This window comes from Mirounga leonina, unplaced genomic scaffold, assembly GCF_011800145.1.
Source record: "Mirounga leonina isolate KUSES-001 unplaced genomic scaffold, KU_Mleo_1.0 Mir_93, whole genome shotgun sequence".
NCBI lineage: Eukaryota > Metazoa > Chordata > Mammalia > Carnivora > Phocidae > Mirounga > Mirounga leonina.
Genome location: NW_023270854.1, coordinates 20,393,364 through 20,418,556, shown reverse-complemented (window position 1 = coordinate 20,418,556; position 25,193 = coordinate 20,393,364). Strand labels below are relative to the sequence as shown.

Sequence of the window (25,193 nt, the reverse complement as noted above, 5' to 3'; positions counted from 1 at the left end):
AAGGAAGGAAGGAAGGAAGGAAGGAAGGAAGGAAGGAAGGAAGGAAGGAAGGAAGGAAGGGAGGAAGTTAGCCACTGAAAGTCCAGAGGAGAGAAAGGAGGTTGTAGGAAGGCAGTGGGTTGCGGGAATGGAGAAGAGGTATGGATGTGAGAAGTGCATTTAGTAGTTCTAACAGGACTGATGGGACAGTGGAGGCAAGGGAAAGAGTGGCATCTGGGATCACTCATGGGTGTCTGCCTTGAGCAATTGGATCAGATGACTTGCTTTTACCCTAGTTAGGGAATGCAAGATGATGATAGATTTGGGGGCTAAGATAATGAATTTAATTCTGGACATGTCGTCCTGTGGGTATCTTGGGAAAACCTGGATTTATGGGATGGTCCCAGTTGGACACCATGTAATGGCTTTCATACCTTGTTCTCTACCTGAGCAAAGGATATAGGAACAAAAATCAAAGTTGTATATGTGTGTACATTGTGTTTTTGCTTTTACAAAAAAAGCATGTCTATCTTGGTTGGATAGCTTTGTAAAAAGAACATATGATCACCAAGGTGAAGTTACCCCAAGCCTGATTACAAAAGAGAACTCATGGACTTGGGGGAGCCTAAGAAAAGCCTTTGGACATCCATTCTAAGTAGTCACACCAGTTTTTAAAAAGAAATCAATACTAACTTCCCACTGCCAGCCCCGCTGGGGCAGTTTGATGGGCCCAGAGCAGGCCTCCTTGGCCAATCGTCTGCAAGCGCCCCACCTCATTTGCCAGCGAGACCACTCTAAGGATACTAGTGGCCTAAGGCCCAAAGATCCAAGTTGGACGTAAATCAGGAATTCCAAAAAGGTGTTATTTACGTAGTTTGGCATAAGGTCCAGAGAGACAACAGCCCCAACCTAGCCAGTTGTATTGCTTTGACTATTTTCTTTCCCTTCCTCAGGAATGGGAAGGGTGCTGGAGGTAGCCGTAATAAAATCTACAGGTGACATTTACATGGAATTGGGTCACATTGGTGACCACATCATTTCTGGGTCTAATTTTAAAAGAACTCAGAGTGAAGAAGTACATAAATAAACCCTTCCCATAGAAAGATATTATTTCTCAAAATGTGTTTAAATTTGCTTATGAACACTCCCCCTCCTTTCCTTGGCATCAGATTAACTTAAGTATGTTTTGATTTTAAAACTCATTTAATAATGTTGTGCCAGTTTTAGTCATTAGGTATCAAGGAATTTAAGTGGGAATGAAGTTACACTTAAGAGTTTCAGTAACGACAACAAAACGTTAATACTGTGGGGGTCGGGTACTGATTAGTAAAGTATTACAATCTGGCTCATGAAGCAACTCTGTCTAGAAAGCTGCCTCTTTCTGTGGCAAAGGGTCTAAGCTGCACCTGTTAACTCAATAGGGCCAGTGGACATTAGAAAATGCGAAGTGTCCTAGAAAAAAATGACAGACATGGACCTTCCAGTACCATCTGAAGGGTACTTATGTACCTCACTCATGCCCAAGGGAAGAAAACGCTTTATTTTTATAAAACTAACAAAAGTACTAGTCACGGGCAAGGAAAAAAAACATCACACATGCTAGATGGCACCTTAGAATTCGCTTTCCGGAGGCGAATTGCAAATGGATGAGCTATTCTCCACCACCTCCATTTGAAACCTAAGGCCCAGGGATCACAGCTGACTGTAAATCAGGAATCCTGGGGGGAGGGTAGGGGGAGGGGGCGGGAGTGGGGGGTGTGGCTATTTATTATGTGTGCTCTTTAACAGAAAGAGTTCCAATCAGTCTGTGAATATAATCATTTATTTGTCTTTACAGTGATGATGGAAGAATGTACAGGTGTCCTCTTTCAATAAAGTATAAAAATCTGTTTATATACAGTGAAGTCACAATAATCTTTAATTGGGAGATTTATTTGGTACTCCTGATCGGTTCATATTAAAACAGGGGGGAAAACAAATATTTCACGTTAAGTGCTACATTTCCAGTAGATTGCACCTGGCATCAAAAGCTCAGCTTCATCTTAAGGGTCCTGCTTGATATTACAAAAGTCTCATTTTAAGTCCTAGGACTCAAAATAAACATCATTTTTTGAATAATAGATATATACATCAAAAATACATCTAAAAAGGCATTGGTTAGCGCTATTAAAAAGCTCTATGTGCTCGGGTACATTTTTTTCTTACAGGCAAAACCCAGTGGAAACGCTTTTGTTCAATTCTAGAAATTTGCTCTTGGGGAAAGTTGGTCGAAAGTTACCTGTAAGGAAAACAAACAAACTTAAGTAATGTGATGATTTCTCAGGTGAGGTCAGCAGAACTTTAAAAAGTAGTTAGAAGCTTAATTTTACTTAGAACCACATTTTTAAAGCCTTAACATTTAGTTACAGCACTTTGTACATAAAAAAAAAGTTCAACATATCCCCTCATTATTTCAAGTGCTTTAATAATAAATTTATACTCATTTCATTTTCAGAGAAATCGTACGTACAGCTTTGTATGCTAACACAAATATCTTCTATCTATAATTAAACCTGTACAAAAAGAGAAATCATAGGGCATACAAATAAAAAAAGAAAACGATAATAGACAGACAAATCCAAGCATTTTTGAGAAAATTTAGAAAAACATCTACTAACCACGATTTATTTTACTTCGGAGCATTTATGAGTGACAGACAGGCACTGAAGCTTTCTCATTATTGAACCTGGCTGAAGCGATACCGTGCAACTGCAGACAGAACTATTTATATCTCTGATCCTGTATCTCATTTGCAGCTAAATATTTTGACACCTTTGTTTTTACAGTTTTCTTCTTGCAAGCACTCTTAAAATTTTGATAACCTGGGTACCCCTCTATGATTGTAAAATTTTAACTAACACAGTAAATCTCAACCTGTTATTGAGGACATACATAAATAAATCAAGGCCCACGCTGCTAATGAGGAACGTGTGAGAGAGCCGTGGCATGATGAGGCTGACAGACCCAAACGGAACTACATGGTTTCAGTTCCATCTCTCACTAGCCATGTGAAGTCAGCCATGGCCTACCCTTCGGTCAAGCCAAGTCCTGTCTATTCTACAGGTTATTATGAACACTTAAGTCAAACGGCAGTGCTCTGGTTTAGACTTTAGGTGTAAAGGGGGCTAAATGAGTCAATTAGGCAAATTTAATTTTGATAACTAAGAAGTGCTTCTAATTCTTCCACAACCTTCAAGTCTACTAGCCTGGTCTAACAATACCATTCTCAAGTTTAGAATGTGATACACATACTATGAATCTCTCTCTACCCAACATGCCAAAATAATGGCTATTTTAAGTATATATTAAAACTCTAATTGCTCCATGTTAGTTAGTTTGTTCCCACCAGTAACCACATTTGTGCCAGGCAGTGAGCAATGCCAGCTTTTATATGAGCAAAGTGCCTAGTCCCTGAAACCCAGGCTTGCTCACATAAATTAGGGCGCTGCCTTGATATCCATCTGCAAAGCAATCTGTGAAGTAAGCAAGGGTCTAGTGAAACCTCAGTTAGATGATCCTTGATTATCTTAAACTGTTTTCAGGAGAAAAGTCTGAGAAACAACAAAAAGCTAAAAAGCTCTAAAAAGAGGAGAGCCTTCCTAGAGTCACTTCCGCGGCAGCAGACACAGCCACCCCGATGGCCACCCCGCGCCCCAGGGACAGTGTGGCTGAAGCCCTCAGACTGAAGAAACATGTTTCAGGCTTCCCCCTGAAGGACTGGGCACATAGCAAGCACACTCGTCAGAGCCCATAAAACACACCCTTGCCAGAGTAGAAACCAAGATTCGAGATCAACATGGCGCCTTCCTGTGCTCAATAAGGGGGAAAAAAAACCTTAAAATAGCACTGAACTGGATTCCAACAGTTCTGTGTGTTCAGGAAATGGTCACCAAATGGTGATGCTGTTACTGAATATATAATGTGAGGCATTCAAATTATTACCTGGTTTCTTATCCCTGCGGCATGAGTCGCTCCCTGAACCCCACAAAGGCACTGATGGGAAGGGATGGTTGTGTGAACCATGAACTCAGCCTCCCGCACACAGTACCCCGTCCGTGCCTGTATCAAAGAGGCCCCTGGCCGTCCCCTCCGTGGCTCCAGTGAAAAACTGGAGTCATCCCGGCCACTCTCTCCGTCACTTCTAATCAGTCACCTGATCAACTTGATTCTATCTCCAAATACATCTCCAATGGACCTTTGCTTTACCTCCTTTTCTCTGCACTCACTGCCAACACCCCCGTGAAGCCACTGTCCCTCTCGCTGCCAAACTACAACCACCTCCTCACTGGTCACCCCGCTTCCAGGCTCTCCCTGCCCCCATCCTCTGTCTCAGGGGGCAGCCGCCAGATCTTATAAATAAGCACATCTGATCACCTTCCTCAGCCTTCAGTGGATTCCCTCTGGCTTTGAAGTTAACCAGTAACCCACAAGGCTCAGCATGATTAGATTTACCTCTCCACATTTTCTTCCAACCCTCCCCAGATTACATTCCAACTGTGAAGATCTCTTCTTTGTTCCCTAAAGGCAGCAACTTCTCCTTGTTGTTTCTTTTGATGGGCTTTTTACCCAAACTTTGGCCTACTGCTGCTTGCCCCCGAGGCTCAACCTAAATGTCACCTCCTCAGAGAGGCTCTGGTCACCCTTCACATCATATCAGCTCCCCTCTCCGGGCACTTCTGCTCTTCCTTTGTAGCACTTATCACAGTTGGCAATTATGGAGCTATGTGAGCATCTGGTCAATACAACTATACGGTAAGTTCTGTGAGCACAGGGGCTGTGTGACCGTGGCCACCACTGTGTTCCCAGGACGAGCACTGAATGCAAGAATGACTAGTGGGATGAGGGGCAGGTCCCCAGACTGAAAGGGACAGGGAGGACAGGTTCCAAAACAACTAGGAGTTAGGACTCTAACTCACTCTGTTCGTTCTCTATTTCTCTTTCTCTTCCTGACGCCCCTCAGTTTTGGCTTCAAAGGACGCAAATAAATAATCGGCTTATGGGGGGCACCCAGTAAGACAAGACCCGCCAAAACAAAGCAGGACGGCAGTTGGAAAGCAAGGTGCTGCACGAGCCCTTGGGGACTTGACCACAACCACCTAAAGAGAAAATATAGCCATCAGGACAGAGCCTATGACACTCATGTGAGTTCACAATAGGGTCCAAGTTTGTATGTGGTAAGGTAAAGTATTTATTTACTTATAAAATGCCCTTCCCATTCTTTCTGCATCAAGCCTGTGCTAGAGAGAACCTAGAAAAAGAAAGGGACTTTGCCTACTTTACAGTCGTAACTTTAAAGAGGGGACAACAGACGCCAGAAAGACAGCGTGGTGGGGATGACAGGCACCTTCATCCCCTGCAGCCACTGCCTCCTACCTGGCAGAGTCCTTTTTCTCTTCCCCTGATTGCTTCTAAGGACACCTTGCAGGTTTTCCACCTGGCACTGAAGAAGGAGGTTAGATCCCTTGCAAGTGGCTGCAGGGCTGTGAATGTCTTCACATCAGGAGGACAAAAGGACAGGATTCTCAAATAGAGAGGAAACCAAACAACAGTACCCACCCAGCTCTTCAGCGGAGAAGCGATTTTATATTCTGCTGAGGCAGGCTACCAAGGGCAAAAGCAAGAAAATAAAGCACCTTCAGTTGCAAGTCTCTCTCTCTCTGCTCTCAGTTTACCTGATCATATTCTTAGGCTTCATCTCCACTGTCCATTTCCAGATCCATCTCTTCCGTATCAGCAGCTCGCGACAAGATGTCTGCCATCAGTGCTTCTTCCAATTTTTTGCGTACTTGCTGTACTCGCTCCTCCTGTTTCCTTTTACAACAGAGTAAACACACACTGATAATCTGGCAAGTAACGGAAGCATGCAGCTGGTACTACAGTCTATCTTTAGTTCAAAATCATGAAAATTCCTGAGAAGAATACATTTCCTTCTCCTTAGACTTTGCAAGACTTTCTCCTTTGCCCACAAAACCAAACTGCACCAGAGGTGAGCCTTGCCACAAACAGGAATGTTCAGACAGGCAGGTATCCCACACCTCTCAGAGAATTCTGGTAGGAGTAGATTTATTTCAGTGACTTTTTCTTCAACTTCAAAAATTTCAAGTACGTGAAGATTTGGGGTTATTGCTATAAAGGATATTAGAAATAACTTGAAAGCAGGGATAAAAGAAAGAAGTTATATGGAAAATAAAGAAGAGATTTTTTTCAACGAAGCAGAGAGATGGAGGAAGTGGGGGCATGATTGAGTTTGGCATTCTATGGCTATGTTGGGGAAAGACAGACGGAGCTCTCTCCCAGGTTCCCAGTCGTGCTGGCAGCCAGCCATCCTGAAGAAGCCAAGACCACATGATCCTATGTACCAAGGAGAGAAACTGAACAGCATCTCTTTGAGATGAGCAGAGTAGTTAAGAACATGCCACAAGTTTCTCTCTGTCTTGGGGACTGCAGTGGAAACTCAAAAGTGAAAGTTAATACTGCCAAGTCATTAAAAAAAAAAGGGGGGGTTCTGAACCATTTGATGGGAAACAAAGCACAGGAAAAAAAGTCTACTGGTATGTACTTTAAGTTTAAAATCAGAAAAAAATTCAGAGTCGCTCCCGGACAGTACAAGAGAGGGATTTCTAAAATAGTTCTAATGAGCCAAGACGGTAAATAGCAATTCATATCCAGAGCCAAGGGGGGAGGCCAAGAAGAAACACAAGAGAAGGGAGAACACTGGAAAGTAAGAGTCTTAGATAAAAACAAGAAAGGGAGAGAAGCAAAGGTACAAGTGGAAGGGTTAGCCCTGACTAGAAAGTGGGACAAATCACCTCTTGAGACCAGAGGAAAGGTGGGTAGGATGGATGTAGAGTGGGAAATGGAACAGCCCAGTGACAAATAAGAGACACAAGAGGGAATACTGAGGGCTCCACAGTGGGAAAAAAAGTCATTTTCTCTATCGATATTGAGGAAAACAGCGCAGCACTATCTCGAACCTGGGAACGTGGAACGGCAGGAGGGCAACATTCTGGAAGTCGATGCTGATTCACTGAGTATGTACTTTTTGTGTCCTCAACCACTTGTAAATTTACATTTCCTAGATTCCAGCTGATCTATCTCATGAGACTATATCCAAGGTGAGAAGCTAACATAAGTTGTATAGCCACAAAAACTTTCCATGTCTTTACCAAAGTCCAAAAACAGCACAAGGAGTTAAAAGGTATAGGGCTTCCACTCTTTAACTGAATTTTCACAAAGAGGGGGGCTGTCACGGAGTAGTCTGGCCTCTGTCATATTAAAAGAACCTAGAGATGAACATATTTTCATGTAGCTGGACCAGGGTCAAGCACACATTGTTTATTTCTTACATAGTTAGTCTTGCCTCTGGCCTCATGACTCAAGGTTTATGACAAATGGCATATCAGTCTCATGAGCAATCTCACTCCTGATAAGAGAGTATGAGAATCTGCACAAGTGCCCTAGAGTAATCCCGTTAGGAAAAAAGTAGAGCAAATGGTGCTTTTGGCTGGAGAGGCATGTCCTAAAACTCTAAAGTTTGCCTTGATTCTCTTTTGTCTTGAGCACTACTTCCCATACTTATGGAACCTGAAATTAAAGCATTTGCCCATCGGGGCAGGCAGAATTCTAACATAGTCCCTGGCCCTGGATAGACTCCTGTATAATTCCCTCCCCTCAAGAGCAGGCAGAACTTGTGAATGGGCTGGGAGGTCCCTCCATGACAAGGTTACTGATCAATGGACCTTGAGTTAATCAAAAGAGATTACCCCAGAGACCCTGACCTAATAAGAAAAACTCTTAAAAGGGGCTATGTCCTCCCTGAAAGATGTTGGAGAGGGAATGTAGAGGGGACTTCAGGGCAAAGAACTGCTATCCGCCTCTAAAGGCCGGGAACCGCCCTATCCCACATCCAGCAAGATACCCAGAGGCCCCAGTCCTACAACTAAAAGGAAACGAATTCTGCAACAATCAAAAGAGCTTTAAAGAGGACCCTATGCTCCAGAAGGGAATGCAGTCCAACCAACACTTTGGTTTCAGTCTTGTTAAGACCCTGGGAAAAGAATCCGGTGGTGTCTGGCCCAGGCTTCTGGCCTATGGAACTGTGAGTGGTTGGGTGTTGCTTTAGGCTGTTAAGTTTGTGAGAACTTGTTACCTGTATTAAAAATAAGAGACACAAGAGGGAATACTGAGGGGCAGTATTAGGGGCACCTGGGTGGCTCAGATGGACTCTTAATTTCAGCTCAGGTCTTGATCTTGGGTTGTGAGATTGAGCCCCACCTCTGGCTCCCAGCTCAGCAGGGAGTCTGCTCGGGATTCTCTCCCTCACCCTCTACCCCTCCCATTTGCTTGTGCACGCACAAGTGTGTGTGCACGCTTTCTCTCTCTCTCCAAAATAAATAAATCTAAAAAACAAAAACAAATACAGGGGGTGCCTATGTGGCTCAGTCTGTTAAGAGCCTGACTCCCATCTCAGCTCAGATCTTGATCTCAGGGTCATGAGTCCAAGCCCTGCCTTGGGCTCCATGCTGGGCATGGAGACTACTTTAAAATACCCCAAATACATCCATGGATGAAAATATTATCAAATATGCTGAAAAATATATATACTTAATATTGAGATCTTTAGTTAAAGGTTTAATATAAACAGAATATTGGCTGCACAATTACAGAAAGGGTAACAATTCCATTTGCAGTGATTTTTATTTTGAACCTGCACTAATTCAACAAGAAATGTTGGCTTAATAATTTCTGTTATGACAATTAAATCAAACGGACAATTTGTTAAACAAGTTTACCCTAAAAGGAAATCATGCAGATCTGGCTCTGAGATATTTTCCTCTACTATCAAAAGATCTGCTGCTGAAGCCATCAGCATTCCCATGACATCACAGAGGCCCTCAGTCAACACCCACGATGACCTGGCAGACCCCCTGCTGATTAACTGGGTGTCCATTCCAAGACAGGTAAGAACTTGTCTCCGGAGGAATATCCTTCCTCGAGGGTAAGAATAAGCCAAAGAGCAAGCTGATTCCTCCCCTTGATTTTACGTTTTTTCCTTAAAAATAAAGCTGATCATGAATTCCATACAATCAATACACATGAATACAACTTTGAGCCATGTTGCATCTTTGCGAAAGGAACTACTTTAAAACCCAGGAAGGGCTTTCCAATTACAAACCTAGCTAGACTCATTCATTTAAAAACATTTTCATGCCAACTTTTTATGGATTTAGAAAAAAAATACAAATATAAAACATATTTTTAAATTATATGATTCAAAAGTGCCACCTGCTGGTTTTGTCTAGGAATAATACTCCACTAAAACCTGATTTAACATTCAAGGGTAGAAATAGTGAAGTATACACCCTGTCCTATTTTTATTTATTTATTTTTTTTTTAAGATTTTATTTATTTGCGAGAGAGAGAATGAGAGACAGAGAGCATGAGAGGGAGGAGGGTCAGAGGGAGAAGCAGACTCCCTGCCGAGCAGGGAGCCCGATGCGGGACTCGATCCCGGGACTCCAGGATCATGACCTGAGCCGAAGGCAGTCGCTCAACCAACTGAGCCACCCAGGCGCCCACCCTGTCCTATTTTTAAAGAAAATACAATACACTACAGTCTCATTATAAGGCAATGATACTCAAGTTCATTAATCCCATATAAGAATTTCTTTCTGGTCTTAATATCTGAAATAGTTTGCTTCTTTCGAGCAACGGTTTGCTTATATTTTTCCAGGCATTATCAATCTGAGTTGTAAAAACCAAATCTGTGGCCCAGTCTTAGAAAGCAAAAGATGTTAAGAGGTGTAGCTTGTGTCCCCTCCTCACTCCTGACTCTGCTTTATTGCTTTATGCTTTACCCTTTGCCTGATCTTTGCTTTTTGCTTCTCGTCTGGCTCGTGTGTGTGTGTCTTTGAAGCCACCTTAAACCTTTACTTAAAACAAGATGAAGCAGAGATAAATAAATCTCTAAACTGAGCTTAAGAGAGTAAACGTAATCGAGATAAGCAAACTGAACTCTAAAAACACAACCCAGCTTAAAACAGCATGGTTGCGATCTGCTTTAAAGAGAGGCCGGTTTGCAGACACACCAACGCAGGAAGCAGTCACAAAAGGCATCACTGAATGAAGGGATTCTTTAGAGCGAAAGGCAGAACTCCAAAGCCTAAAGACACTCAGTAACAATGTGGACAGAGTACAACTGACGGGTCCCTCGGATACGACCGTGATACCTCCACCTTTTTCCAAGCATGTATCTGTTTTTTTTTTTTTTTTAAGATTTTATTTATGTATTTGACAGAGAGAGACACAGCGAGAGAGGGAACACAAGCAGGGGGAGTGGGAGTGGGAGAAGCAGGCTTCCCCTCGAGGAGGGAGCCCGATGTGGGACTCCATCCCAGGACCCTGGGATCATGACCTGAGCCGAAGGCAGACGCTCAACGACTGAGCCACCCAGGTGCCCCTAGATTTTTATTTTTTTTTTTTAAGATTTTATTTATTTATTTTGACAGAGAGAGAGATACAGCCAGAGAGGGAACACAAGCAGGGGGAGTGGGAGAGGGAGAAGCAGGCTTCCCGCCGAGCAGGGAGCCCGATGCGGGGCTCGATCCCAGGACCCTGGGATCATGACCTGAGCCGAAGGCAGCTTAACCGACTGAGCCACCCAGGCGCCCCGCATGTATCTGTTTTAAATGTTCTATATCACCTTCCGTTAATTTCACAAAAGATCTGTTAAAAAAAAAAAAAAGTGTAACTTACTGACTGATGCGTCACTTACTAGATGTGGCACAGAAAGGAAGAGGCATTATACAACGTATCCGATGGAATGAACAGGTTTTTGAAGTTCTGTTTAACCGCCTTACCTAATGTCTTCGTCTGTGACAATGAAAGCCTTGCAGAGGGGTTGAGAGGTGTTCAGCCAAACAGCTGGGTTCTTTTCCACAGCGGCCGAGGAAACCTGCCCTGTGATTGGTGCAGAGCTTGTGTGCAGAGCGCTGGCAACAGCAGATAAGAGGGTCTCGTCATTACTACCTGGACCAACTCCTGCAAGTAGAAATACACACCAGCTAAATTTTAGGAAATTTCAGGATGGGCTGAGCAAATCTTGTGTAACCTAAAACAACTGATATTTTTATGTTTGTTTGGGATCATATATTTTAAACTGACACAAGCCAAAGAAGTAAAGGATAATATCGGATCTACTTCATAGTTATTCTATACATAGTTACTCTATATAAAGAATTAACATTAAAAGAAATAGTTACAAGGGGCGCCTGGCTGGCGCAGTCATTTAAGCATCTGGCTCTTAGTTTCGGCTCAGGTGACGATCTCAGGGTCGTGGGATGGAGCCCCATATGGGCTCCGAGAGCCCGGCACAGAGACCGCTTCACTCTCTCTCCCTCTGCCCCTCCCCCCGCCAAAGAAAAAAATAGTAACAAAATGGCTGAGCATTTTAATAAAACTTTAACACAACTTCAAAATACATTTTCCAAGGTACGAAACTTTTTTAAAGTTGGCTACATCTCCTCAAGCAAGCTCAATTATTTTAATGATCTAAATGCGTTCTAAAGTCACATTATACCCAAGTTTCCCTATTAATGGATCCCCGGAGTCCCAGCATAGTTTCTCTTGTAGGTTTTAACATTAATTTCTAGCAGTATCTCAACACTTTTCTTTGTTTTGGGACTTCAAAGGAAAAGCCGATGCAGGCATGCTCTACCTGCAGCTTTCACATCTTTTTCAAATACCAAACAAAAATCCAAGTTAATAGAATTAATAATGGCACACCTTGACTACTTGTAGGAGACTGGCAACATGACCACATTTAAATGCATTGCTTAAAGTCCTAAACTTACTAAACCAGTTAAAGCAATACTTCTCAAGAACGCAGAGGGATGACACCATGTTCTAACCATGAAGGAGAATTTTTGAGCAATCCACACTACCAACATTTAGAAGCTGAAGTTCTAATGCTTGAGAAACAATGCTGCTCTGGAATTGGAATTAACATGTGACATGACAGGCACCCTAGGTAACTGAGTTCTACACCCCAGACCCCACTTGCTACTGTTACTGGACCAAGGTGCACCTGTTCCCACAGCTACAGGCCACAGCAGTTTGTGCAGGGAGAGGCAAAAGAGTTGCTGGCTGTCCTTTCGCTAAGACGAAGAGTGAAAGAGCAAGTGCTCAAGCCAGACGCTGCTCTGAGCGGGGAGCTTGAGAAACTCTGCCACTCAGCTGCACCACTCAGCTGCATGTGGTTCTAAAAGCAGCACACGGGTTAATTTATATGATGAACCCAACCTAAAGCCAAAATTTTTAAACAGAAAAAAACCTGAAACATCCCTACAACACACAAGCTTTTCAGATACATTTTCCCTGGGTTTATTAAAACACAAAAGGGACATCATCCACCATTCAGAAAAAAATCTGAAACATCCCTACAACACACAAGCTTTTCAGATACGTTTTCCCTGGGTTTATTAAAACACAAAAGGGACATCATCCAGCAAGGCATACGATCCCCCAAAGTAAAGACCCTGTCTTCATCATTTCTGACTCCACAGCATCTAACACAGAGCCTGGCACACAGGGACTGCTCAACTGGATTTGGATAATACCTTGAAGACCTTTAGGTAGTTCCATGGTTTTTATAATTTGTTCTGTTACATCTGATGCACTAAGTCCTTGTAGCCTCTTCTCCCAGAAAAGCTGTAAGGCAAAACATCACTGTTAATATACATACTTGGAACAAGAAAGTAGCGCATCAATGCTGCTGAATGATGAAATTGAAATCATTTCAATAGTCTCCTAATTTCTCCATTTTTTTCCTTACAGATACTAAATGACACTCCAAATATCAATTATTTCAACACATTGTAATTCTTTCAAATGATATTAATCAAAAAATGTTTTCTTATTTTATGCAATCTACTCAATTGTTCCAGTACTACAGATTTTTATATGCCATATACTACTACACAGAATACTTAAGGTATCTCCCAAAGAATATAACTTGAATTTTTAAAGATTCATTTGGTATGAAAATTTAATGTTAAAATATATCAGGGAAAAGAAAACAAATTATATTATGTAATATCCCTTTATCCAATATCATTAGGGAAAGAGCTTCTCCACCTGTGTGATTTTTCCACACTACTGAAGGTTAGCCCTTTGGCATACTTTTAAGGGGTAAAGAGCCAGTTTTAATGGAAACGTTTCTAAAATGTTTTGCATACTTCTTTGTTCTTTAAAAAGGGTGTCCCGTTCATGGGCGACTTTCCCCCTATGGTGCAGAGCCCAGGTCACCTTAGTCACTCAGCGGCCCTACATCCCCATTCTGGGCATGAGCAGGCACACTGAAGGCTCCTCATACTCCATGGGGCCACTGGAGGAATGCAAGTGCTTAGTCAAACACTAAATGGTCCAACACAGTTCTGCTGTTTGCTCTTATATCCTTTCTGTACTTCATTTTCTCTCCTAGTTAACTATTAACGTCTCAATAATGTCATTCATCTGTTCCACATGTATTTACTGAGCTCCAACTAGGAGCTGCCCTGTGGATGCAGCACTAGATGAGATATACTGTGTCTTTGTCTTCAAGCCGTATCTCTTTTTTAGGCTCTCTCTTATGTACTGCAGCCCAAAAAAACAGATAGAGGAATTCCTTAGGACTCTGAATATCTGTCTTTAATCCTGGATACCTGGGGCCTGTCACAAGTAGGTACTGAAAAAAATATTGAATGCCTGAATATGGGAGTAACAGGACTCAGAGTGAGGATCTTGAGGGACACACAAACCCAAGCTGAAACCCCAGCTCTAGATGTCTAAACCTTCAATTGCCTCTTCTGTAAAATGTGACAGCAATGAGGACCACATAAGATTAATGTGGAGTCTAATAAAGCAATATATGTAAAGCACCTGTCATGGAGTAGGCACAAGGTTTAGATATTTACTTTTAGCAAATTTTGACCACTCTGAGGGCTTATATTCTGACTTCTAGATATATGAAAAGTACCAGGTAATTGCCCTCCAGACAAATGCAAGATACAATAAAATCTCTTTATGGCAGAAGAGTAATATGTTGGATCTCTAATAACTCCCATGCTAGCACCAAGAGTAACCTGCAATAGAATGCTTCACTCTCTTTTGAAGACCTTTGGTACATGATGACAACCCCTTACATCTCCCTATAAATTATGTCATCAGCAGAATATGTGGTCAACATATATGAGGACATGAATACATTAATCATCATGGGTGAAAAATAGTTAGGTGAAGGTAATAGTTGATAAATGTGATAAATGTCCCAAGAAACCCCACCTGCTATTTCCTTTTTGTGGGAAATGGTATCACCTATGCATTGATTATCACACCAAGGAAAAAAACAAGGAAAACAAATGCCAGTTAATTCCTAATGAAAAAGGAAAAAGTATCCAGAAGAATCAATGAGTATGAGATTAGTAAGTGCTTTTATAATAAAATTATAACTTAATTTGCAAAATAAATCAACACTACCAAAAGACAAAGTATAGCAGTTATGTACAGATATTACTAGTTACTAATATTTTACATAAAATTCCAATTCTAGATATCAGAAGTTCAATTTTTTACATTCTATAATTTTTCACTCTCAATTTTTAAATTCCTATTAATTCAAAGGAAAATGATACAAAATTTAGAAAGGAAAAATTTGCAAAATAAACCTTGGACTGAGAAACGAGTGTACGGCTCTAGATTACAAGTCCTGGTGTCATCACATGCCATCTGACAACCCTCAACTAAGTCTGAAGTTGAATCAGGTATGCGCCCATGACTTCTCTATAAATGAAATGCTTCCGCCATGAAAATGGAGATACATGGATTTACGTGTGTGTATGTTGAATGTGTATTTCTACCCCCACTCACGCTCCCCAGAGGAGATGGGGGATGTGGGAAAGGCCAGAGAAGGAAGAAAAGGCTAGTCTGATCAAAGATGACGCATGGTCAGGTCACTAGCACTCTCCATCCTTCCCACCACTCATTCAACACTGATCAGCTCACCCAATTTTCATGAGAACTGAAAGTCTTCATGAGATAAATGTCTGTTTACAAATCCGTATGTTCCTAACTCACCTTCCCTACATTCATCTTCTCAGGCCCCACCTGTTTTGTTTGTTTGTTTGGGGGCCAGGGGCTTCTTTGCATTTTAAAATATTTTTTAAATTGACATAGGCATTATGCCAAGTGAAAGAAGCTGGTCTTTTACATACTGTATGATTCCATTTATATGATATTCTGAGGAAGAAAAAAACTATAAGGATAGTTGCCAGGGATTAGGGGTGGAGGGAGAGTCTGACTACAAAGGGTCAGCACAAGGGAATTCTTTGGGGTACTACAATTGTTCTCTGTTTTTTTAATAAATAAGAACTTCATCCAGCTGCTCCAATCACCATTTTCTTTATTTTCCAAGCCAGTTCCTCAAGGAATGACCAATATGCACTGACTCCATCCCCCAGGCCCATATCGACTTGATTACCGCATCCCTTTCCTCATAAATTTTCACCAAATTTACCCTAGGAGGCAGTCAGCTCCTCTCACCAAATTCAATGACCTTTTCTCTTTATCTCTGATCATTTTATAACCCTGCATGCTGTGGAGAGGTACAGGGAGGGGAGAAGTCTTCCTCTGCCTAAATTTAAACTTTCCTGATCTGCTCATTTATGAATTCCATGTTTTTACTAGGTGACAAATTGTGGCCATCTGGAGTTCTTTTACATTACTTCTCCAGCCATTAAAAGTCTAAAGACAAAAAAAAAAAAGAAAGAAAAAGATAAGATGAGTTTTCCCTAAATTTGTAAGGAGTCTCCCTCTACCGTAGCTATCCAGTCTCTTCCATCACACCTTCAGAAGCACTACGGCTTTCATAAATCCTAACCTACCCACTGAAAATCTGATTTCACCTGCGAAATCCAATGACATTCTCAGCGTAACCCTGCTGCCTGGTGTGAGGCCAAATAATCAATGTAACACTTTTAAGGAGCAGCGATTTAATATTTGGAGAAAATCCCAAAATGTGCCATCACCCTCAGTTATTCTATTTCTTTCTAGTCCCCACTAATTAGACCCTCCAGGTGCCTCTAATACCTTGTTGTTGATTTTTTTGGTCACCCTCTAGCACACAAGAAAATTGGATAGCTCCAGTTTGGGAGCATCACGTTATATTGCCAAAAATCTGAGCAATGCCTTATCCAGTTGACTAGCTGATGGAGAAGCAGAAGCTGGGATTAAAGGTCATCCAAAACCACAACAGTGTCTAAAATATTAGTGACGGGGTGGCACGGCCCTGGAGGAACCACCTTACTGGACACTGGAGTTCATCTCCACACCTTTGCTCCTCACATGGATGTAGGAAGTACCTGTATGCCATCAGTAGAAGCAAGGATGCGTGTACTTCATCTATCTCAGAGTCCCCGGGGACAAAGGATAGTGTGTTATGAAAGCTGCTTCTTTAGTGAGATGATCAATCTGTTTTCTGAAAATAAAACCAACCCAGATACAACTATAGTAGCATTTTCTTCTCTTAATTGCTATGGATTTAACTGGGACTTTGGGGGTTTGTTCAACTTGTCTTCCAGAGGATATCCAAAGAAGAGTATGAGGAAGAAACAGGGATTGCAAAGCAACTGCTCACAACCACACATCCCTGTTTTGATGCACTGGGAACCTGGGATAGTTATGTTGATTAGTACTGTCCTCCAACACCCCAGGCTTGATAATATGTACCATGAAGGAATTTGTGCTCTTCTGTGGAAGTCAGAACAAGACGGTTTACTGGAAAAAAGTAATTAGAGGATCGATCCAAATTCAATAAATATTCTTTTAGTGCCCATTATATGTGAAGTATTTTGCTAGGCACTGGGGATAGTTACTAGGATAACGCAATTGCTGCCCTCTTGGAGCTTACTGTTTGGTGGGAACTAGGAAAACGCTACAAGGTAGACTATGACAACCACAACAGTAAAGATACAAAATTAACTTCAATTTGGGAGAATCTGGGAAGGCTTTCAGGAAGACGTAGCTCTTGAAAAAAATGTGTAAGAATTCTACAAAGCAGCAAAGACTACTGCAAGCCAAGGAAATCGCTTAAGCAGGCAAGGAGGGGAGACAGAGAGTACTGGTCAGAATTTCTAAGTGTTCCCATGCAGAGGAATAACCACAGTGGCTTATTTTAAATGTATATCCCAAGGTCTCAGCCCTAGGGATTCTGTTCAGTAGGTCTGGGTTATGGTGCCAGATTTATTTATTTATTTTACATGTGTCTTAGGTGATTCTGATGCAGGCTCAGGGATCTCAGTTTGAGAAAGACTGGTTTGGTTTGTGTTGAAAGAATGGTAGTGCACACATAGGGCTGGTGTATACTGATCACCAAGATCTCTGAGTTTTATTCCTGATTATACCAGAAGAGTAAAAAAATATATTATTCTATTCTGTCCTTGCAGAGGACTGAAGGAAGATATTTGCCTTTCTCTTCTTCACTGCAGGAAGGCATGTGTCAAAGTATATTTAAGAGCATACCAAAATGTTTAGGCATAAATAGAGAAAGGGCTGACCCAAAGTTCTGCTGATGCCCAGTCACATTCTCTTGGTGGGAAAGAGGAGGAGGAAGAGGACAACCTACCACTTACCCACCAAGCCCTTTCCAGAGGCCTGGCACTGTGCTCAGTGCTTTATGTACAGAAATCCAGTTAATCTTTCCTACAGCATTTTGAAGAAGACATTATTAGTCCCACGTACAGTCACTTACCAAAGGTTGCATAACTAGTCAGTGGTGCAGCTAGAATTAAAACTCAGGTCAGTGTGATTAAATGGTCCTGATCTTAACAATAACAGTTCTGCAAGAGCATTTACATATTTGGCTCTATGTTAGAGAAGAAGGTAACAGGCCTCAGACCTTTCCATTCATGAAATCAAAGGCTGACGAAAGTTCAATAAATGCCAAGAAAATTGTCAAGTTACTCTTAATCCATTTGCCTACTAAGTAATACTGTGTAAGTTGTCAATTGTAGGCAGTTTGTGCTGATGCCTTCCGCCTCCTTGGCCAGAAATAAGAGGCCCAGGCTTGTAATGTTTAGACTAAAGCTAGCATGGAGTTTTAAGATATCAAACCATACATAATTTGGGGTAGCTTACATGATAAAAATGAAAGAACTGATGTAATATATATTCTCTGCAAATTAGCTTTCTTAGAATTAATTGCAAATATCGACCCCATTGAACATCAAATTTTTATTTGGTGGATGGAAACTGAAGTCTGAGACCCCTTAATCCAAGAAAATGCTTTCAGATGAGTCCCACTAACAGTAGACATTTCATGAAACAGGAGAGGGGGAGTGATTTACTGAGCATATAAAACTGAAGACTTTTGAATTTTTTCTATAAAAATACTGTTTTAGGTTAATTATATTAGTATCTATTTCTCATGAAACATTAAAAAGCATGTACATCAAATATACCAGTATTATTTTCATCCACCCTTATATTTAATTTGAAAAGCACTGATGTGTCTGTGTAGTGTTCAAAAAAAATTCACTGATGAAGAGAAATTGACCTATTTATACTCATAACATCAACTTGACAGTCAACTTTCAAGGGTAGGAAGGGTTGGAAGGTTTAACTTCTGAGTAGCAGAGTGACTGGCAGTGGGCTTGAGTTCAAATCCTTGCTTTGTCACTTAATAATTTTATAAGTTAAACAACTTAGCCCGTCTCGATGTCAGTTTCCAACTCTATGGAAAGGGACAATAAAAGCAACCTCAAAGAGTTATAGAAACTAAATGAGGAGGTTTTACAAACACTTGAACATGCCCAGTACACAACAAGTATCATTTTACTACATTTTTCAGCACACTGATCATACAATAGCATTCAATAATTAATTGATCATCTTATTAAAATTAACAAATATAAACAAATCAACAAATAATCAACTCTGAAAGGTGAGTATTCATACATGAAGACTGAGCACATGCATTTGAATCTGCCCTCCCAGATTTTCAGCTGGGGTTTTCTTTCTTTCTTTCTTTTTAAAGATTTTATTTATGTATTTGACAGAGAGAGACACAGCAAGAGAGAGAACACAAGCAGGGGGAGTGGGAGAGGGAGAAGCAGGCTTCCTGCAGAGCAGGGAGCCCCATGCGGGGCTCGATCCCAGGACCCTGGGACCATGACCTGAGCCGAAGGCAGACGCTCAGCGACTGAGCCACCCAGGCGCCCCTGGGGTTTTCTTTCTACAAATATCTTAAAACTCCTTTTCCTCTTCTCATCCAAAGCCAGACAGCCTCTCACCTAGACCAAAGATGGTTGGGAGAACTCTGGTGAGCAGGACCAGCCACATAATTTGCAAGACCCAGTGAAATGAAAATGAAAACGTGAGGTCCCTGTTCAAAAAGTATTAAGAATTTCACAATAGCAACAGTAAGCATTCCACCAGGCATGCGCCCTTCTAAGCGCGGGGCCTGTGCACCTGCATGCCCATGACATCCCCGAAGGTGGGAAACAGTGTAGGGGGAGAGGAGAAACTAGGAGGGAAAGGAGGCCCCTGTGCCACGCAGTAGGACGTAGGAAAATGCCGTGATATAATCTCATTCTGTGAACTTCATAAAAGAGGATGACAGAAAATAGTTCTGGCTGGACCTTCCCATAACTCCCTGTTAAAATAAGGCAAGGATTTCTCATCCCTCCTGCACACTGCTCATTTGGAGGACTGTGAAAGGATCACTGCCAAGGCTCTCCACAGTTGAGTAGTATGAGTGAGGAAGGAGGGAACCCAGGGAATGAGGAAACCACAATGGGGACTAACAGTGGGAAGTCCAGAGAAGGATCAGAATTTTGTTCTATTTAAAGTCCAGCGGATAACATGGGCAGCTTTTAATTAAGATTTCCTGAAACTGTAATTTTCTTGTTATTTTTACTCCATCTATTTACATGTTGTGATGATAGTAAAGCCCTTAGAAAAACCTCAAAAGGGCTCTGAGCTTATTTCAAGAACAGAAGGTAGGAGAGAATCAGGGAACACAAACAAACTACATTTCTGTTCTGCAGTGAAGCAGGAAGAGAAAAACAAAACAAACAAACAAAAAAACAAACTCGAACCAGGAACAATGGCTTCAAGAAGTTTCCCAATTTTGGCATCATTAACATTTTGGGTTGGATAACTCTTTGTTGTGGATATTTAACAGCATCCCTGGCCCATACCTACTATTGACCATTAGCACTACTCCAGTTGTGACAACCAAAAATGGCTCTACACATTGCCAAATTTCCCTGGGTATATGGGGAAAGACGGTACAAAATCAGGTCTGGTTGAGAACCGCTGATTCAGAGAAAGACAAAGAGGACAGGCAGGAGGTTTGCAATGCTAGGGGCCCAAATCTCATTGCTGAAACACAAAGAAGAGCCAGCCGCTGGTAGATGCCATGACTGCAGCCAGGTCCCTTCTCAAGTTTCAAGAGTCTCTATCCCAGCTCCTCACTCCTGGGCCTTGTAAGAACCAAGTAGCTTGGAGCTGGGTGCGCCTTCTGTCACTCACTGCCAGGCAAGGGTGTAAGACAAAGCAAAAGTGGGAGAAATATTTCTTACCTTAAGAGTTGAAATTTAAGGCACTTCCAGATAGAAACATGGTTATAAACTAATTATTTTTTAAATAATTCAGACACACCTAAGATTAAATGGTCTTTTATAGGCTGGTCTGGGATGCTAGAACCATTTATAATATCATTTCTACTGGAAGTCGTAGATTTCAAACAACTGAAACATGACCTTTTATATCCCAACCCGTAAGTTAGAAAGAATCTGTATGTACAGATTTTAGGAGGCACTCTCTGTTATTCCCAAAGGATCAGAGACCACATCATGTGCAAATCTGCCACTGACTACTGAGAAAGGCACATCTCCATTCAGAATGATTTTCGGTATTCAAGTATAGGTAGAGCAACAAAATAGAACGCAAGGTTGATCTTGAACATGTTAATTTCCATAAGGTCTTAATGTGTAGCTACAGGTAGGGCCTGAGCAATTCTAAACTAAAAGCCCAGAGAAAAAGCATCTCACCAAACTGAGCCACACAAAACTTAAAACTGATTTTAGCCCTCATATATTTTGAAACTATAATCTCCACTAAAAAAAATAAACTGATTATATAGAAACACACTGAAATTTCAATAATGAAACTAAGTTTATCTAAAACTCCTATATATCTGAACTATTTCTCATTGTTTATTTTAAATACATACCACAAGCTGAACGTCAGCTCCTATGCCAACAAGCTGTTAACAACAGACTGAGCTGACCAGAAAGCCAGGAACTCAAGCCTAAGGGCCCTGCACCTCTTCAAATATCCCTTCTACAATAGACCCACTCAGGGCCATTTACCCTTTCTTTACTTATCTCTTGTCTCAGAGCAATAAGTATCCTGCTGCTTTTCTAAGATTATCTCTACCTTTGGCTCTTGGTCATATCTTCTGCCTCCTCCTGATCTTGCCCCAACAATTTGCCCAACTTCTCCTACATTTTCCATCTTCCCTCTTCCTCTCCTTGGGCTTCTTTCCCTGAAGAGACTAATACACTCCAACATTGATAACCTAAAAAATGACCCTATGCACGTTACTTCTCCCTCAAACAGTTCTATCTTCCTCTTTCTACTAAAAGAGAAACTTTCCCTCTTATGTCCTCACTTTCCATTTATTCTCTTCCTTCTAAACTCTACTCTACTCCTATTATTATGTTAACACTGACCTGCCCAAGGTCACAGTAATCTTGTAATTACCAAATCCAGTTCCTGATTCAAGCCCTACCTCACTGTTGAAATCGCACGCTGTCAGAAGACCTATGAAAGTCCGTCTTTTATGATGGTTCTCTGTATGCTTCTATATTTTCTATTACTATTAAGCAACAAATTAAAACTAATGGTAAAAGTCAAAGAAATAAGACTATGAGCATTTTCTTCTAACAAAAACAAATATTTAAAATGCATAAATGTGATATACCTTTTATTTTTTATTTATTTTTTTAAAGATTTTATTTATTTATTTGACAGAGAGAGACACAGCGAGAGAGGGAACACAAGCAGGCGGAGAGGCAGAGGGAGAAGCAGGCTTCCCACAGAGCAGGGAGTCCGATGTGGGGCTCGATCCCAGGACCCTGGGATCATGACCTAAGCCGAAGGCAGACGCTTAACAACAGAGACACCCGGTGCCCCGTGATATACCTTTTAAAGTGTCTGTTAATAATTTGTAAAATAGAAGAACCAAAAGTCACCTTTAAAATCTCACCATTTTAAGAGTTTTACTCTGCACAGTCTTCATCTCTGTCAAGAGCATGACGTTAGACACGGTGTTGGCACTCAAATGTTTTAGAGATGAATCTGTGGCTAAGTAGAAGGACTACGGAGTAACAGAAAGACGCTGGTTTGGGAGCTGAATGTTTTGTCCTGACTCAACTATTAAATAGACTTGCTGCCTTACTTACACAAGTCACTTAATCTCTTTGGATGTGTTTTCACCAGGAAAATAGGAATACTAATCACTGTCTTATCCATCTCAGAACGTCATCAAAACACTGATAAAAAATGAGAAAATTCTTTGAAAATATACAATTTTTATTGAATTTCTCATTTTCTAATGTTAGAATTTCATACATTCAATGAATATTTGATTCACTTTTCTAAGGCCTTTGCTAAATCTAATCAAAGAGCAAAGGGCCTTGTCACGTATTTGTAGACTAAAGTAAAACGGAGAAAATGTGCACTTTATATTCACTGACTCATGAAAAGCTAAATATGCAAGACACTGGGTTAGGACTATACAGAGGAATGATGTTTCCTGCCCAGAAGGAATTCACTGTCCCGTTCATAAAGTGCTCTATTTCAAATCAACCCCACGTGATATCTGAGTTGTCTAGTTCTGGTCAGCAAAAACAACTTAACTTAAATACCATGGCCTGCAAACATCAGAGTCAAACCCTAGCTACCTCCTTATTTTGTGAGAGTGGCCCAGGAAGAAAGGGCAAGATCATGACAAGAAAATTACTATGTAAATCAAGGAAAAGCTTGACTCATGTGGCTGTGCAAACTACAGTGAGATCTCTTGTTAAGGCAAAAGATAACAATTTGGGCTAAAGAGGCTGGAAGAATGACGCAAACAGCAAAACTCAGAATTGAGGGGGACGGAGGTACAGTACCATCTGCTAGAGCTGCTTGTCTAAAGTTTGTCATGAGCACTATCTAACCTACACAGAGTGGGTGGGCAATACTTGTCAAAATGTTAGCAACAATCTTAAACCACTAAATTTGAAAATTATGAAATCTACAAATTCCTAGAAAAACATTCTCTAATTTGATATAAGAAGAAATAGAAAATATGAATATTCATCGACATATCTATCAAATAAATTGAACCTAATTTCAAGCTTTCCCATTTAAAAAAAGGGGGGAGAAGATGCCTCACAATTAACTCATCCAAACACATAGAGAAAAGTACCAATTTTACACAAACTCTTCCAGGGAGCATAAAAGAAGGATCACCTCCCAGCTTATTGTACAAAGCCAGCAAAACCTCCATACTAAAGATTGAGAAGAAAATTACAAGGAAAGAAAAATGCAAGTCAATCTCTTAGTGAATATAAATGTAAAAATCCTAAACTACCTAACAGCAAATCTAAACAGCAATAATATATCACGACCACATTGGGCTTAATCCAAGAATTCAAGGCTTGAGTAACATTCAAAAAAATCAAGCAGTGCAATCCACCACATAAACTAATCACTGTAATTCACTATATTAACAGAATAAAGAATAAAAACCACTTCAGCACTTAACTAGGTAGAGAAAAAGATTTGACAAAATTCAATACCCAGTCATGAAAAATATTCTTAGTAAATGAGGAATAGAAGTGAATTTCATTACCTTAATCTAAAAAAGGTATTTACCCAAAAAAACCTATAGCAAGTATCATATTTAATGGAAAAACATTAAAATTATTCCCTGGTAACATGAATGAGAGAGGGATACCTGTTATCACTCCTATTCAAGACTGTATTGGAAGTCCTAGCTAGCAAAACAAGACAAGAAAAAAAAGGTTGAAGGGTCAGAAGGGAAGAAATAAAACTCTCATCTGTGGGTGACAGGTTTGTTTGTTCATGTATAAAGTTGAAGAGGCTCACTGACTACTTTTAATAAGTGAATTTAGGAAGATAAATGAGTACAATCTACAAAATCAACTTATTTCTACATATTAGCAACAGACAACTAGAAAACAAGAAAAAATTTAATGTAATCACTTACAGTAGCATCAAAATACATCAAATATCTAGAAATCAATTAAAGATATATAATACCATTAGGCTGAAAACTATAATTTTAATATAATTTTATGTTTTAATGGAGAGATATATAAGATTTGTGAATTGTAAGACTTAACATTGTAAAAATGATAATTCTCCCCCAAATTGTCCTATAGATTACAATTCTAGCAGGTTTTGGAGAAGAGTGGACAAGGTGAGTCCAAAATTTATGTGGAACTGCAAACAGCCAAAACTAACCAAGATAATCTTGAACCAAGAATAACAAAGCTGGAAACGTATACTACCAGATATCAAGACTTTTTATAAAACTATAGTAATGAAGGCAGTGAGGTATTAGGAAAGAAAAGACAAACAGACCAATGAAATAGACCTGAGTGTAGAAACTGATTCACATGTCCAAATAGGCCAAAAATAGAACTGGGAGCCCAAAATCTAACCTTCCCAAGACTTCCACCCTTTCGTATTTCATTCATGACATACATGACTGCAGAGCAATGACAAAGAACGCTCTTTTCAGCGAATGATGCTGGGCCAAACCTGATTGTGTGCAGGAGGAATGAAGTTATTTCTAATGTGCAGGTTCTCAAAAACTGTACTTCCCACTCTATTTTATGAGAAAGGTACTGGAGGATTAGCTACAATTCAGGGTGTATACTGAGCCAGAGGAAGACAGAAATCCAGGGAAGTCCAGGGCAGAAATACAGCACAGGAAGTCCCTAGAGCCACAGCTACCCAGACTAGAGAACGAATCCAGCCCAAGGGGAGTAGAGGGGACTCCAGGAAAACACAACATGCAATCCCATGGATTTCAGCATAAGAAAAATATTATCGATGGGCCT

General features: G+C 40.8%; 1 protein-coding gene across 1 annotated transcript in view; it reads right to left on the bottom strand.

Annotated features, from left to right (window-relative positions):
* Positions 1–1,783: 1,783 nt before the first annotated feature.
* The window catches only part of MBD2 (methyl-CpG binding domain protein 2), a 67,140-nt gene continuing 43,730 nt past the window's right edge, over positions 1,784–25,193 (bottom strand). The window contains exons 4-7 of the mRNA XM_034996194.1: positions 12,636–12,726; positions 10,878–11,058; positions 5,691–5,829; positions 1,784–2,257 (exon numbers count right to left, since the gene is read on the bottom strand). Coding sequence (XP_034852085.1) covers positions 5,703–5,829; positions 10,878–11,058; positions 12,636–12,726 — 399 coding nt within the window. The 3' untranslated portion in view covers positions 1,784–2,257; positions 5,691–5,702. The remainder of the gene's footprint in view (positions 2,258–5,690; positions 5,830–10,877; positions 11,059–12,635; positions 12,727–25,193) is intronic.